General features: G+C 37.9%; 1 protein-coding gene across 3 annotated transcripts in view; it reads right to left on the reverse strand.

Moving 5' to 3' along the window:
• Positions 1–16951, reverse strand: part of TTC21B (tetratricopeptide repeat domain 21B) — a 105094-nt gene that overhangs the window by 23546 nt on the left and 64597 nt on the right. For all 3 annotated transcript variants that reach the window (XR_015152743.1, XR_015152719.1, XM_086370689.1), the window contains 3 exons: positions 9268–9418; positions 8939–9100; positions 6445–6640 (listed from right to left, as the gene is read on the reverse strand). Coding sequence is in view for 1 of the 3 variants with exons in the window: in XM_086370689.1 (XP_086226815.1) it covers positions 6445–6640; positions 8939–9100; positions 9268–9418 (509 nt within the window). In the remaining 2 variants the exon portion in view is untranslated. The remainder of the gene's footprint in view (positions 1–6444; positions 6641–8938; positions 9101–9267; positions 9419–16951) is intronic.

Genomic DNA, 16951 nt, shown 5'->3' on the forward strand with positions numbered 1-16951 from the left:
CTAGGCTCCTCTGTCCATGAGGTTTCCCAGGCAAGAATATGGGAGTGGGTTGCCATTTCCTTCTCCAGGGCGTCTTCCTGAACCAGGGATCAAACCCATGTCTTCTGCATTGGCAAGTGGATTATTTACCACTGAGACACCAGGGAACCCCATTGATGGAATGGGTACCTAGGATTCTTTCCTTAATAACAAGTAACTGGAGAGTAGAGCACTGTATGAGAGAAGGGAAAATAGATGGCCCAGAGGGTAGCAAGGGTGGTGGATTTGAATGGGGTGAAAAGAGAGTCTTTGATCTAACAATAAAATTCATTATTGTTAAATATTATTATTACTGCTGCAGGGGGTGATAACAGTCTTGCTAAAGAATAGTAGTATTATTTGCATGACTGAATTACAAGTTGTCAGTACTGATCTCATTTAGTCCTTAGAGCTGGAAAAATTTCAGGTTCACATAAGTGAAAAGGAGATATCAAGGCACTCAGGTATTTATTTTCACTTAGTAGGTTAACCTAGGCTATACCTATAACATAGATGATAAAACCATTCCCTTGGGAATTAATTTTGGCCCTCCTGCAGAATTTGCCTTCTCTAGAACTCACCATTGTAATAGAAATAAATATAACAACACATTTGAATACAGAGTATAACAACACATTTGAATACAGAGTTCCAAAGAATAGCAAGGAGAGATAAGAAAGCCTTTCTTCAGTGATCAATGCAAAGAAATAGTGGAAAACAATAAAATGGGAAAGACTAGAGATCTCTTCAAGAAAATTAGAGATTCCAAGGGAACTTTTCATACAAAGATGAGCACAATAAAGGACAGAAATGGTATGGACCTAACAGAAGCAGAAGATATTAAGAAGAGATGGCAAGAATACACAGAAGAACTATATAAAAAAGATCTTCATGACCCAGATACTCACGATGGTGTGATCACTCACCTAGAGCCAGACATCCTCAATGTGAAGTCAAGTGGGCCTTAGAAACATCACTACGAACAAAGTGAGTGGAGGTGATGGAATTCCAGTAGAGCTATTTCAAACCCTAAAAGATGATGCTGTGAAAGTGCTGCACTCAATATGCTAGCAAATTTGGAAAACTCAGCAGTGGCCACAGGACTGGAGAAGGTCAGTTTTCATTCCAATCCCAAAGAAAGGCAATGCCAAAAAATGCTCAAACTACCACACAATTGCACGCATCTCACACACTAGTAAAGTAATGCTCAAAATTCTCCAAACCAGGCTTTAATAGTATATGAACCATGAACTTCCAGATGTTCAAGCTGGTTTTAGAAAAGGCAGAGGAACCAGAGATCAAATTGCCAACATTGGCTGGATCATCAAAAAAGCAAGAGAGTTGTACTTTTCTAAGAATTTGTCCATTTCTTCCACGTTGGCCATTTTATTGGCATATAATTGTTGATAGTAGTCTCTTATGATCCTTTGTATTTGTGTGTTGTCTGTTGTGATCTCTCCATTTTCATTTCTAATTTTATTGATTTGATTTTTCTCCCTTTGTCTCTTGATGAGTCTGGCTAATGGTTTGTCAATTTTATTTATCCTTTCAAAGAACCAGCTTTTGGCTTTGTTGATTTTTGCTGTGGTCTCTTTTGTTTCTTTTGCATTTATTTCTGCCCTAATTTTTAAGATTTCTTTCCTTCTACTAACCCTGGGGTTCTTCATTTCTTCCTTTTCTAGTTGCTTTAGGTGTAGAGTTAGGTTATTTATTTGACTTTTTTCTTGTTTCTTGAGGTGTGCCTGTATTGCTATGAACTTTCCCCTTAGGACTGCTTTTACCGTGTCCCATTTGGGTTGTTGTGTTTTCATTTTCATTCGTTTCTATGCAAATTTTGATTTCTTTTTTGATTTCTTCTGTGATTTGTTGGTTATTCAGCAGCGTGTTGTTCAGCCTACATATGTTGGAATTTTTAACCAGGAAGAAATAGAAAATCTTAACAGACCCATCACAAGCACGGAAATTGAAACTGTAATAAAAAATCTTCCAGCAAACAAAAGCCCAGGTCCAGACGGCTTCACAGCTGAATTCTACCAAAAATTTAGAGAAGAGCTAACACCTATCCTGCTCAAACTCTTCCAGAAAATTGCAGAGGAAGGTAAACTTCCAAACTCATTCCATGAGGCCACCATCACCCTAATACCAAAACCCGACAAAGATCCCACAAAAAAAGAAAACTACAGGCCAATATCACTGATGAACATAGATGCAAAAATCCTTAACAAAATTCTAGCAATCAGAATCCAACAACACATTAAAAAGATCATACACCATGACCAAGTGGGCTTTATCCCAGGGATGCAAGGATTCTTCAATATCCGCAAATCAATCAATGTAATACACCACATTAACAAATTGAAAAATAAAAACCATATGATTATCTCAATAGATGCAGAGAAAGCCTTTGACAAAATTCAACATCCATTTATGATAAAAACTCTCCAGAAAGCAGGAATAGAAGGAACATACCTCAACATAATAAAAGCTATATATGACAAACCCACAGCAAACATTATCCTCAATGGTGAAAAATTGAAAGCATTTCCTCTAAAGTCAGGAACAAGACAAGGGTGCCCACTTTCACCATTACTATTCAACAGAGTTTTGGCCACAGCAATCAGAGCAGAAAAAGAAATAAAAGGAATCCAAATTGGAAAAGAAGAAGTAAAACTCTCACTATTTGCAGATGACATGATCCTCTACATAGAAAACCCTAAAGACTCCACCAGAAAATTACCACAACTAATCAATGACTATAGTAAAGTTGCAGGATATAAAATCAACACACAGAAATCCCTTGCATTCCTATACACTAATAATGAGAAAACAGAAAGAGAAATTAAGGAAACAATTCCATTCACCATTGCAATGGAAAGAATAAAATACTTAGGAATATATCTACCTAAAGAAACTAAAGACCTATATATAGAAAACTATAAAACACTGGTGAAAGAAATCAAAGAGGACACTAATAGATGGAGAAATATACCATGTTCATGGATTGGAAGAATCAATATAGTGAAAATGAGTATACTACCCAAAGCAATTTATAGATTCAATGCAATCCCTATCAAGCTACCAACAGTATTCTTCACAGAGCTAGAACAAATAATTTCACAATTTGTATGGAAATACAAAAAACCTCGAATAGCCAAAGCGATCTTGAGAAAGAAGAATGGAACTGGAGGAATCAACCTACCTGACTTCAGGCTCTACTACAAAGCCACAGTTATCAAGACAGTATGGTACTGGCACAAAGACAGAAATATAGATCAATGGAACAAAATAGAAAGCCCAGAGATAAATCCATGCACATATGGACACCTTATCTTTGACAAAGGAGGCAAGAATATACAATGGATTAAAGACAATCTCTTTAACAAGTGGTGCTGGGAAATCTGGTCAACCACTTGTAAAAGAATGAAACTAGAACACTTTCTAACACCATACACAAAAATAAACTCAAAATGGATTAAAGATCTAAACAGAAGACCAGAAACTATATAACTCCTAGAGGAGAACATAGGCAAAACACTCTCTGACATACATCACAGCAGGATCCTCTATGACCCACCTCCCAGAATATCGGAAATAAAAGCAAAAATAAACAAATGGGACCTAATTAACCTTAAAAGCTTCTGCACATCAAAGGAAACTATCATCAAGGTGAAAAGACAGCCTTCAGAATGGGAGAAAATAATAGCAAATGAAGCAACTGACAAACAACTAATCTCAAAAATATACAAGCAACTCCTACAGCTCAACTCCAGAAAAATAAATGACCCAATCAAAAAATGGGCCAAAGAACTAAATAGACATTTCTCCAAAGAAGACATACAGATGGCTAACAAACACATGAAAAGATGCTCAACATCACTCATTATCAGAAAAATGCAAATCAAAACCATTATGAGGTACCATTTCACACCAGTCAGAATGGCTGCGATCCAAAAGTCTACAAATAATAAATGTTGGAGAGGGTGTGGAGGAAAGGGAACCCTCTTACACTGTTGGTGGGAATGCAAACTAGTACAGCCACTATGGAGAACAGTGTGGAGATTCCTTAAAAAACTGGAAATAGAACTGCCTTATGATCCAGCAATCCCATTGCTGGGCATACACACTGAGGAAACCAGAAGGGAAAGAGACACGTGTACCCCAATGTTCATCGCAGCACTGTTTATAATAGCCAGGACATGGAAGCAACCTAGATGTCCATCAGCAGATGAATGGATAAGAAAGCTGTGGTACATATACACAATGGAGTATTACTCAGCCATTAAAAAGAATACATTTGAATCAGTTCTAATGAGGTGGATGAAACTGGAGCCTATTATACAGAGTGAAGTAAGCCAGAAGGAAAAACACCAATACAGTATACTAACGCATATATATGGAATTTAGAAAGATGGTAACAATAACCCTGTGTACGAGACAGCAAAAGAGACACTGATGTATGGAACAGTCTTATGGACTCTGTGGGAGAGGGAGAGGGTGGGAAGATTTGGGAGAATGGCATTGAAACATGTAAAATATCATGTATGAAACGAGATGCCAGTCCAGGTTCAATGCACGATACTGGATGCTTGAGGCTAGTGCACTGGGACGACCCAGAGGGATGGTATGGGGAGGGAGGAGGGAGGAGGGTTCAGGATGGGGAGCACATGTATACCTGTGATAGGTTCATTTTGATATTTGGCAAAACTAATACAATTATGTAAAGTTTAAAAATAAAATAAAATTTAAAAAAAAAATAAAAAAAATCAGATAGGAAGAAACATCTTTAATCTGAGAAAAATATCCCCAAAACTTACAGAAAAATTATATTTAATGGTAAAATGATAAAAACTTTTCTTTTGAGTTAGAAAATAAACCTAATATGCTTCACTGAAAAAAAAAAAAAACAAAAAAGCAAGAGAGTTCCAGAAAAACATCTGCTTCATTGACTATGCCAAAGCTTTTGAGTATGTGGATCACAACAAACTGTGGAAAATTCTGAAAGAGATGGGAATACCAGACCACCTGACCTGCCTCCTGAGAAATCTGTATGCAGGTCAAGAAGCAACAGTTAGAACTGGACATGGAACAACAGACTGGTTCCATTCAGGAAAGGAGTACATCAAGGCTGTATATTGTTCACCCTGCTTATTTAACTTCTATGCAGAGTACATCATGAGAAATGCTGGACTGGATGAAGCACAAGCTGGAATCAAGATTGCCAGGAGAAATATCAATAACCTCAGATATGCAGATGACACCACCCTTATGGCAGAAAGTGAAGAACTAAAGAGTCTCTTGATTAAAGTGAAAGAACAGAGTGAAAAAGTTGGTTTAAAACTCAACAGTAAGAAAACTAAGATCATGGCATCCAGTCCCATCACTTCATGGCAAATAGACGGAGAAACAGTGGCTGACTTTACTTTTGGGGGCTCCAAAATCACTTCAGATGGTGACTGCAGCCATGAAATTAAAAGATTCTTGCTCCTTGGAAGAAAAGTTATGACCAACCTAGACAGCATATTACAAAGCAAAGACATTATTTTGTCAACAAAGGTCCGTCTAGTTAAAGCTATGGCTTTTCCAGTAGTCATGTATGGATGTGAGAGTTGGACTAGAAAGAAAGCTGAGCACTGAAGAAATGATGCTTTTGAACTGTGGTGTTGGAGAAGACTCTTGAGAATCCCTTGGATAGCAAGGAGATCCAACCAGTCCATCCTAAAGGAAATCAGTCCTGAATATTCATTGGAAGGACTGATGTTAAAGCTGAAACTCCAATACCCTGGCCACTTGATGTGAAGAACTGACTCATTTGAAAAGACCTGGATGCTGGAAAGACTGAAGGTGGGAGGAAAAGGGGATGACAGAGGATGAGATGGTTGGATGGCATCACTAACTCAATGGACATGAGTTTGAGTGAACTCTGGGAGTTGGTGATGGACAGGGAGGCTTGGCGTGCTGCAGTCCATGGGGTCACAAACAGTTGGACACGACTGAGCGACTGAACTGAACTGATAACAACACGTAAGCATGTAACAATGCCTCTTGTGAAAACAAAGGTGCCTGATGGAAAATCATACCAAACTGTATACCTAATTTTTAATAATTGTAAATAATGAAGTCAATCTTCAGAAAATAAACAACTAATAAAAACACATATTTCTACACTACCAAGGAAAGGTACTGGTGGAGTACATGGTAAAGAATCTGCCTGCAAGGTGGAAGACCTGGGTTTGATCCCTGGGTTGGGAAGGCTCCCCTGGAGGAGGGCATGGCAACCCACTGCAGTATTCTTGACTGGAGAATCCCCACGGACAGAGGAGCCTGGCAGGCTACAGTTCATGGGGTTGCAAAGAGCTGGACACAACTATGCGACTAAACACAGCAAGGAAAGGTAACATGTGAAGTTGAAAAAGAACATCTACTAACCTCAGATGCTGCTATTTCGGTGAAGGTATTCAATGCCTGCTCCACATTAGATTTCTGTTTGGTGGCCATCAGGCAATAGTTTTCCATTATGCGAAGCTGTACTTGACCCTGAACAGTCTGAGGTTTTAGTTCTTTAAGGAGCTTTTCTGCTGTTCTCACTGCTAACTGCACAGACTCTTGCTTCTCAGTTGAATTACTGTATGCAATTAAAAATAAATCTGTTAATATCTACTACTCATGAAACAAAATTCATTGAGATTAGAATGAGCTTGAGGGTACACTGGTTTCTACTTTTCTCACCAATTTAAAACTAATCCTATTGAAGAACATCACTTATTCTTTTCTAATATAAATTAAAGCACAGTTAGTTTAAAAAAAACAAAACTAACATAGCTTCAATCGAACATCATTAGACATTTATTCACTTTAAATTGAAAACAAAAACTGGATACTATCTACCTGTGGTAAGTGTATTCATTTCACTAATACAAAACTGAATTCAGGATAAGTAGAATCATAAAATTATCAAATAGCATATTTTCTCAGAAAATGGAAAAAAAAAAGACTATAAAATACTGTAAATCAACTGTACTTCAATTTAAAAAAATTAAAAAGGAGGGAGCAGAAAGTTATTATGTTAAAGTTCTTACTATGTGCCAAGCACTGTATTACTTCATTCAATCAATGTTGAATCCATTTTATATATGAGAAAACCAAGGCTCCAACAGAGAAAGTATTAATTTTCCAAAGGTCACATATCTATATTAAACCTAGGATTTGAATCTAAGTTTGCAGACATATAAAGTGTACTTAATTTTCCTCTCCCTGTTGCCTATTAGACTTTTAAGAAAAGAAATTCTGTATTTGTCAAAAGGTTGTACATTTTAAGTGCAATAACAATTTGTGCAATAGCAATTTTCTTATATACTGACCCACACCTGAATATAATGTATTAGTAAATCAATTAACAAAAGGAAATTAAATTCTCAAAGCCTAATAATCACTGGGCTTCCCTGGTGGCTCAGAGGTTAAAGCGTCTGCCTGCAATGCGGGAGACCAGGGTTCGATCCCTGGGTCGGGAAGATCCCCTGGAGAAGGAAGTGGCAACCCACTCCAGTATTCTTGCCTGGAGAATCCCATGGAGGGAGGAGTCTGGTAGGCTATACAGTCCACAAGGTCGCAAAGAGTCAGACACAACTGAGCTACTTCACTTTCACTTTCAATAATCACTGAAGCCACTGATCTTCTCAGGCTTTTCTTTTACCTTCTCTAAAAGATTTTACACTGTTGGTAACCTTCTCCCAAGCTCCTCTTCTTTGTTTTTTGTTAAGATTACAGTTTTCCTTCTCTCTCCACCAAAGTCATTGTCCTTTCCTTACCTCTCTTCCTCCTCCAATCTCCTTGAATGTTAGCACACCCCAAATTTAGGTCTTAGACTTCCGTTACTGCATTCTACTTGAAAACAGGTCATTCATGGGGTCCTGACTACCCACTCAGCACTGGTCCCCCAAATCTGTAACTCCAGCTGCGACTTCCCTTTTGAGTTCTATATTCTGAGTTTGGTGTTTTCAACCCATGGCTGAAGATTTCCATGTGGACAGCCTTTAGTTGCATAACAACAGCAGGATACTTTAACCTTTCTAAAACAAACAAAAAATAAAAATGCCTCTCCCTTACTGTAAATCCTTCAGTGGGCCTCTATAATCCAAGCCTTCAAAGTTGTCACTGACACATCTCAGCAACTGGGTCCTGTTTTCTCCCACTCCTCTATGCAGCTTCCCCTGACTGCTATGATTTCTATGAATTCCTCCAACACTTAACATCAATTTAACCCATTTCTGTTTTGTTGGAGAGTGAATGGTTTCAGATACTGTCTTGCCTACCAGGTCAATCGCATGTTCCTGGAGGCAGAAACCGTCTCTTCTATTCCCTTTACATCCTTACGCTGCCCTCCTGCCTTCCACAAACGCCCACTGACAGAAACACAACCCCTGGCCAGGGCTGCACCACAAGGCTCGCAGCAAGTGGCTGAGGCCAGGTAGGACTCAACCTAAAGCTTGCCTCCACTGTATTCTAACTCCATCACACTAGACAGGTTAACTCTGAGCTTTTTCACAATGCTGTAATAGGGAATAAATATTAATAAGACAGTGTGTTAATAAAGTATAGAGCACAGGGTTTGGCAGATAGCTATCATGTTAGGAAGTTACTGTTATGTGGGCAATTTTTTCCTAAGTAATCAAACTCTACAATTCATCCCATTTTTTACAGAGTAATTGGGGGGCTGTCTTTAATAACATCTATTCTGATTTAGGAAACCTATAAGCATTTCATACTTGTTTCAGAGAAGAGTTATTCCAGCTGATTTATTCACTAAACTTTCATTAGTGCTCTCCTGGAATTTAGTTCTCCTTATAAAACACCCTTGCTTATTTGCCCCTAACAAGTGTTTTTTGTTTTTTTTTTAAAGTGTATCTTGTCAACTACTACTCACCCCAGATCTGCATCCAGATTTTCAAATACTTCGCCTCCAACAGTTTCATTATCTGGATTCAAACAGATTTCTATCATATTATAAAGGGCATTTTGGCCCCAGTCACTGTCTTTCCGAGCTTTATTAAAATGTCGAAGGGCATCATTTGGTTCTCCAGTATACCTTGTTACATGTTAAAAAAAAAAAAAAAAAAAGCATTACTTATTTCAATCACTACAAACTTTAAATCATTTATAATTTATTTAAATAAAACTATCACTTTAAAATGCAGAAATTTTGTAATTGAATGAGAAAAACATTATATAGAGTTTATTTGCTAACAAATTTACCAAAGATATAATCCTTTACAGTACTGAAATCCTGGCTCCAGTTTTGCTCTGGAGTTACGTTTCTCAGCCATTAAGAAAAATCGTGGAACATCTTCAAGTTTTCCACATCTTCTTAAGAAATCAATTAAACGAGATAGCGTCATATAATTATCTAGAAACAAAGAACATTTCGGTTATGGAAAACATTTTACAGCTTTTGTTTTGATGGTTGAAATCTTACTTTATTAAAGTATAGTTTGCTTCAAATGAAGTGCAATTTAAATATAAATAAAAGAAGTACCTTAGGGGTTATAAGTCCCTAAAGAGACTGTATGGACAGTGGATGATTTCTCAAACAATAAAGCTGGGGTTGGTCTGGTCACAGTGAGAGAATGTTCATTATAGGCAAATCTATAAAATGCATATTCGTTGTGACTTACTTTTCAGTCATTATTCCTGGGACCAAAACCTTCTAGAAAGAAACAGCCTCTGCACAATCTAAACTCTTAGAAGTACAATTCAGGAGGATCAATTTGATTGCACAGGACAAGTCTGTCTCTGAGATCTGCTTTCTGACTTCTGCTTCCGAGGTGGTACTAGTGGTAAAGAACCTGCCTGCCAATGCAGGAGAAGTAAGAGATGTGGGTTCGATCCTTGGGTCAGGAAGGTACCCTGTCGAAGGGCATGGCAACCTACTTCAGTATTCTTGCTTGGAGAATCCCATGGACAGTGGAGCCTGGTAGGTTATAGTCCATAGGGTTGCACAGAGTCGGAAATGAACGAAGCGACTTAACAGGCAGGCAGCTAGGAAGCAGGTGAGAATATCTTGCTGCTGCTGCTAAGTCGCTTCAGTCGTGTCCGACTCTGTGCGACCCCACAGACGGCAGCCCACCAGGCTCCCCCGTCCCTGAGATTCTCCAGGCAAGAACACTGGAGTGGGTTGCCATTTCCTTCTCCAATGCATGAAAGTGAGAAGTGAAAGTGAAGTCGCTCAGCCGTGTCCGACTCTTAGCGACCCCATGGACTGCAGCCCACCAGGCTCCTCCATCCATGGGATTTTCCAGGCAAGAGTACTGGAGAACATCTTAATGATAACGTTTAGGGTGGGCAATTAGGAATTTTACTCCAGACGTGCCTTAATGTGTATACGTACCTGAAACACTAGATACCCACTTGCCATATTATAACCTTATATTAATCCCAGTATTTTAATCCTATTTTATCTTCTTCTAAGGAAAAAGAGTTAGGTATTTAGTCTTGGGTATAATTTTCTGGCAGGCTCTGCCAGAAATTAAATCTATTCAGGCCTTTCTAATCACTAAAATACTAAATTTTGAGAATCATTTTAATACCTGTTTTTTAAGATTATAAAAACAATGCATGGACACTTGAGAAAATTTGGAAAACTATAGAAAAGTATAAAGGAGAAAAATAATCCCTCATATTCCCACCAACTAGAGATTACCACATTTTGGTACATTTCCTATCTTTATGAGTGGAAATCAATTTATAAATATTTAAATGCAAACAAATATGTTGCTTACATATATAAAAGTTAGAGTCATGTTTGGGATTCTGATTCTGACTCAACATTGTATAGTAAACATTTCCTGTCATAAAATGATCTTCAAAAACATTTTAGTCACTGTACTCTTGTCTATCACACTGATGGCTCACACTTTATTTCTGTATAGTTATATTTTTTAGATATTGGATCTTATAAGTATCTGTTAGCACAGGACGCATGGTAGGGATTTATAAAATTCCTTATTTATATAAGCTTTTCTGATCACTTTGCTGGGGCTTCCCTGATAGCTCAGTTGGTAAAGAATCTACCTGCAATGCAAGAGACCTGTTTTGATTCCTGGGTTGGGGAGATCCGCTGAAGAAGGGATAGGCTACCCACTCCAGTATTCTTGGGCTTCCCTTGTGGTCCAGCTGGTAAAGAATCTGCCCACAATGTGGGAGACTTGGGTTCGATCCCTGGGTTGGGAAGATACCCTGGAGAAGGGAAAGGCTACTCACTCCAGTATTCTAGCCTAGAGAATTCCATGGACTATACCAATGGAGTCACTGAATTCCTAGAATTAAAGCACACACATACAAAGAAAAACTTAAAAGCAATTTATCCTGATTCTATTTTGTAAGGAAAGAGAACATGCCATATAATCCAGCTCTTCCACTTCTGGGTATATACCCACAAGAACTGAAAGCAGGGACCTAATGAAATATTTGTACACCAGTGTTCACAGCAGCCAAAAGGTGGAAACCACCCAAATATCCATCAGTGGATGCATGGATAAACAAAACATGGTATATATATGTAAAGGCATATTATTTCAACTTAAAAAGGAAGGAAATTCTGATGTGCCACACACAACATAGATAACCCTTGAAAACGTTGAATTAAGTGAAATAAGCCAACAAAAAAAGAACAAGTACTGTATGATTCCATTTATAAAAGGTATCTAGAGGAATCAAATTCATAGAGGCAAAAAGTAGATGGTGATTGTCAGGGCCTGCAGGAAATGGGGAGTTAGGGTATAGAATTTCAGTTTGAAATGAAGAAAAAGTTCTCAAGATGGATCATGGTGATGGTTACACAAAAATGTCAATGTACTTAATGCCACTGAACCACATGCTGAAGAATGGCTAACATGGCAAATTTTATGTTATGTATGTTTTAACAAATACAAAAAAAATCATGAAAAAACAGGAACCTCTGTGGGCTTTGCATCTACTCTTTTACATGATGTCAAAACAATCCAGGTTACAATATAACCATTTGTCTTTTTAAAAGTTTTATTGCCATATAGTTGACTTACAATGGTATGTGAATTTCTGCTGTACAGAAAGTGATTCAGTTATACAAATATACACTTTTATTAATATTCTTTTCCATTATGGTTAATCACAGGATACTGAATATACAATTTTGTGCTATACAGTAGGCCCTTGTTGTTTATCCATTCCATTAGCTTACATGTGTTAACTGGACTCTCTTCCCCATGGCAACCACAGCTCTTTGCTACGTCCATGAGTCTGTTTTGTAGATAGGTTCATTTGTCATATTTTAGATTTCACATGTAAGTGATATCATATGCTATCTGTCTTTCTCTTTCTGACTTACTTCACCTATTATGATAATCCCTAATCCATGTTGCTGCGAATGGCATGATTTCATTCTGTTTTTCATGGCTGAGTAATACTCCATTGTATATATGTACTACTACTTCTTTATCCATTCCTCTGTTGATGGATATTTAGGTTGTTTCCACGTCTTGGCTCTTGTGAATAGTGCTGCTGTGAACATAACGGTGCGTGTTTCTTTTTTAGATCAGAGTTTTGTCTGGATATATACACAGGAGCGGGACTGCTGAATCAAACAGTATTTCTATTTTTAGTTTTCTCAGGAACTTCCATTATTGTTTTCCATAGTGGCTGTACCTACTTACATTCCCACCAACAACAGTGTGGGAGGGCCGCTTTTTCTCCATATCTTCTCTGGCATTTGTTACTTGTAGAGTTTTTAGTAATAGCTATTCTGACTGGTGTATGGTGGTATTTCATTGCAGTTTGATTTGCAATTCCCTAATTAACTATGTTGAGTATCTTTTCATGTGCCTATATATTTCTTCGGAGAAATGTCAAATTAGGTCTTCTGCCCATTTTAAAGTTTTATTTTTTTTTTTTAGCTGTTGAGTTGTATGAGCTGTTTGTACAATTTGGAAACTAAGCTCTTGTCGGCTGCATCATTTGTAAATATTTTCTCCCATTCTTTGAATCTTTACATTTTGTTTATGGTTTCCTTTGCTGTGCAGAAGCTTTCCTCTTTAAAGAACTAGCTATTGGTTTTATTGATATTTTCTATTGGTTTAAATCTCTATTACCTATTTGATCTTTATTATTTCCTTCCTTCTGCTGACTTTAGGTTTTATTACTTCTTTTTCTAATTGTTTTAAGTGGCAAATTAGGTTATTCAAGATTTTTCTTGTTACTTTGAGCAAAGTCTGCATTGCTATAAACTTCCCTCTAAGAACTGCTTTTGCTGCATCCCATAGATTTTTGTATGGCTGTGTTTTCATTGTCATTTGCCTCAAGGTATTTTGTAATTTCCTCTTTGTTTTACTGTTTATTCATTAGTTTTTTTAGTGGTATGTTCTTTAGTTTCCATGGAATAATTTTTTCTCATTTCTTTTTCTGTCACTGATGTCTAGTTTCACGCCACTGTGGTCAGAAAAGATGCTTAGGATTATTTCTATACTTTTAAAATTCACTGAGGCCCATTTGTGCCCTAGTATGTGGTCAATCCTAGAGAATGTTCCAGGGGCATGTAAAGAATGTGTACTCTGGTGTTTTTTTGGGGGGATGGGGGATTTAATGACCTGAAAATATCAATTAAGTCTTAACTGTATTATTGTATCACTTGGGATCTCTGTTGCCTTATTCATTTCCTGTCTAGAAGATCTGTCCATTGATTCAAATGAGGTGTAAAAGTCTCCTATTGTTGTATTCTTGTCGATTTCTCCTTTTATGTCTGTTAGTATTGTTTTAGACATTTGGGTGCTCCTATATTAAGTGTATATATGTGGCTGCTGCTGCTGTTCAGTCGCTAAGTTGTGTGTGACTCTCTGCTATCCCACGGACTGCAGCATGCCAGGCTCTTCTGTCCTCCATGATCTCCCAGTTTGCTCACTCATGTCCATTGAGTTGGTGATGCTATTTAACCATCTCATCCTCTGCCAACCCCTTCTCCTTTGCCTTCAATCTTTCCCAGCATCAGGGTCTTTTCCAACGAGTGAGCTCTTCACATCAAGTGGCCAAAGGATTGGAGCTTCAGGATCCGTCCTTCCAATGAATATTCAGAGTTGACTTCCTTTAGTATTGACTGGTTTGATCTCCTTGCTGTCCAAGGGACTCTCAAAGAGTCCTTTCCAGCACCACAGTTCAAAAGGATCAATTCTTTGGTGCTCAGCCTTCTTTATGGTCCACCCCTCACATTCGTACATGACTACCGGAAAAACGATAGCTTTGACTATACGGCCCTTTGTCGGCAAAGTGATGTCTCTTCCTTTTAATACACTGTCTGGGTTTGTCATGGCTTTTCTTCCAAGGAGAAAGTGTCTTTTAATTTCATGGCTGTAGTCCCTGTCTTCAGTGATTTTGGAGTCCAAGAAAAGAGAATCTGTCACTGCTTCCACCTTTTCTGCTTCTATTTGTCATAAAGTGATGGGACTGGATGCCATGGTCTTTTTTTTTTGAATGCCGAGTTTTAAGCCATGTTTTTTTCACTCTCCTCTTTCACCTTCATCAAGAAGCTCTTTAGTTCCTCTTCACTTTCTGCCATTAGGGTAGCACCACATGCATATCTGAGGTTGATATTCTCCCAGCATTCCTGACTCCAGCTTGTGATTCATCTAGCCCACCATTTCACATATGTACTGTGCATAGAAGTTAAATAAGCAGAGTGACAATGTACAGCCTTGAAATACTCCTTTCCACCAATTTTGAACCAGTTTGTTGTTCCATGTCCAGTTCTGTTGCTTCCTGACCCACAAAGAGGTTTCTCTGGAGGCAGGTAAGGTGCTCTGGTATTCCCCTCTCTTTAAGAATTTTCCACAGTTTGTTGTGATTCACACAGTCAAAGGCTTTAGCATAGTCAATGAGTCAGATGTTTTTCTGGAAATCTTGCTTTCTCCATGATCCAATGAATGTTGGCAATTTGATCTCTGGTTCCTCTGCCCTTTCTAAATCCAGCTTGTACATCCGGAAGTTCTCGGTTCACATACTGCTAAAGCCTAGCTTGAAGGATTTTGAGCAAAATCTTGCTAGCATGTGAAATGACTGCAATTGCACGATAGTTTGAACATTCTTTGGCATTACCCTTCTTTGGGAATGGAATGAAAACTGACATTTTCCAGTCCTATGACCACTGCTGAATTTTCCAAATTTGCTGATCCATTGAGTGTAGCACTTTAACAGCTTCATCTTTGGGGATTTGAAATAGCTTAGCTGGAATTCCATCACCTCCACTAGCTTTGGTCATAGTAATGCTTCCTAAGGCCCACTTGGCTTCACACTCTAGGATATCTGGCTCTAGGTGTGAGTGACCACACCATTATGGTTATTTGGTTCATTAAGACCTTCCTTGTATAGTTCTGTGTATTCTTGCCATCTCTTCTTAATTGCTTCTATTTCTGTCAGGTCCTTACTGCTTCTGTCCTTTTTCATTCTCATGCATGAAATATTCCCTTGATATTTCCAATTTTCTTGAAGAGATCTCTAGTCTTTCCCATTCTATTGTTTTCCACGATTTCTTTGCAATGTTTACTTAAGAAAGCCTTCTTGTCTCTCCCTGCTATTCTCTGAACTCTGAATTCAGTTGGATATATCTTTCTCTTTCTTCCTTGCCTTTTGCTTCTCTTCTTTCCTCAGCGATTTGTAAAGCCTCCTCAGACAACCATTTTGCCTTGTTGCACTTCTTTTTCTTTGGGATGGTTTTGGTCACTGCCTCCTCCTCAGTGTTATGAACCTCTGTCCATAGTTCTTCAGGTATTCTGTCTACCAGATCTACTCCCTTGAATCTATTTGTAACTTTCACTGTGTAATCATAAAGAATTTGATTTAGGTCATACCTGCATGGTCTAATGGTGTTCCCTACTGTCTTCAATTTGAACCTAAATTTCACAATAAGGAGCTGATGATCTGAGCCACAGTCAACTCCAGGTCTTATTTTTGCTGACTGTATAGAACTTCTCCATCTTTGGCTACAAAGAATATAATCAATCTGATTTCAGTATTGACCATGTGGTGATGTCCACGTGTAGAGGCATATTTTGGTTTGTTGGAAAATGGCATTTGCTATGACCAGTGTGTTCTCTTGACAAAACTGTTAGCCTTTGCCCTGCTCCGTTTTGTACTCCAAGCCCAAACTTGCCAGTTGTCCAGTTATCTCTTGACTTTCTACTTTTGCATTCCAATCCGTTATGCATATATGTAGACAAGTGTAAAATCTTGTATTGATTCTTTTGTCATTATATAGTGTCCTCCCCTAACTTTCTTTATGGCGTAGGAACTCTGCTCAATATTCCCTAATAACCTAAATGGGAAAATAATTTGAAAAAAGAGTAAATACATGTATAACTGAATCAGTGAATTTCTCCTTTTAAAGTCTGTTTTGTCTGATATGAGCAAAACTACCCCCAATTTCTCATTTCCAGGAAAAATGTTTTCTATCCCTTCACTTTCAATCTTTGTGTGTCCTTTGACCTAAGTGGGTCTCTTGCAGGCAGCATATTGTAGACTCTTGGGGTTTTTTTCTTCCTCCTTAATCCAATTTGCTACTCTGTCTCTTTTGATTGGAACATTTAGTCCATTGACATTTAAGGTAATTATTGATGGATAACTAACTACTGCCATTTTAACTACTTTCCCATTGATTTTATATTTCTGCTTTATCCCTTTTTCTGTTTGTTTTCTTTTGTGGCTTGATGATTTTCTCTTGTATTATACTTATGTTCTCTTCTTCCTGGTTTCTGTGAATCTACTGTTATGTTTTTGATTTGTGGTTATCCTGTTTTTCAAGTATGTTAATCACATCCTATATCTACTTGCCTTAGAGACTGGTAGTCATATAGGCTCAAACACATTTGAAGATATGAAAAAAAAAGATCTACTTTTTCTTACTCTCCTCATATGTATTTTA

This window comes from Bos grunniens, chromosome 2 (assembly GCF_055505025.1).
Source record: "Bos grunniens cultivar Pamir isolate PY7600 chromosome 2, Bosgru_T2T1.0, whole genome shotgun sequence".
Classification (NCBI taxonomy): Eukaryota; Metazoa; Chordata; class Mammalia; order Artiodactyla; family Bovidae; genus Bos; species Bos grunniens.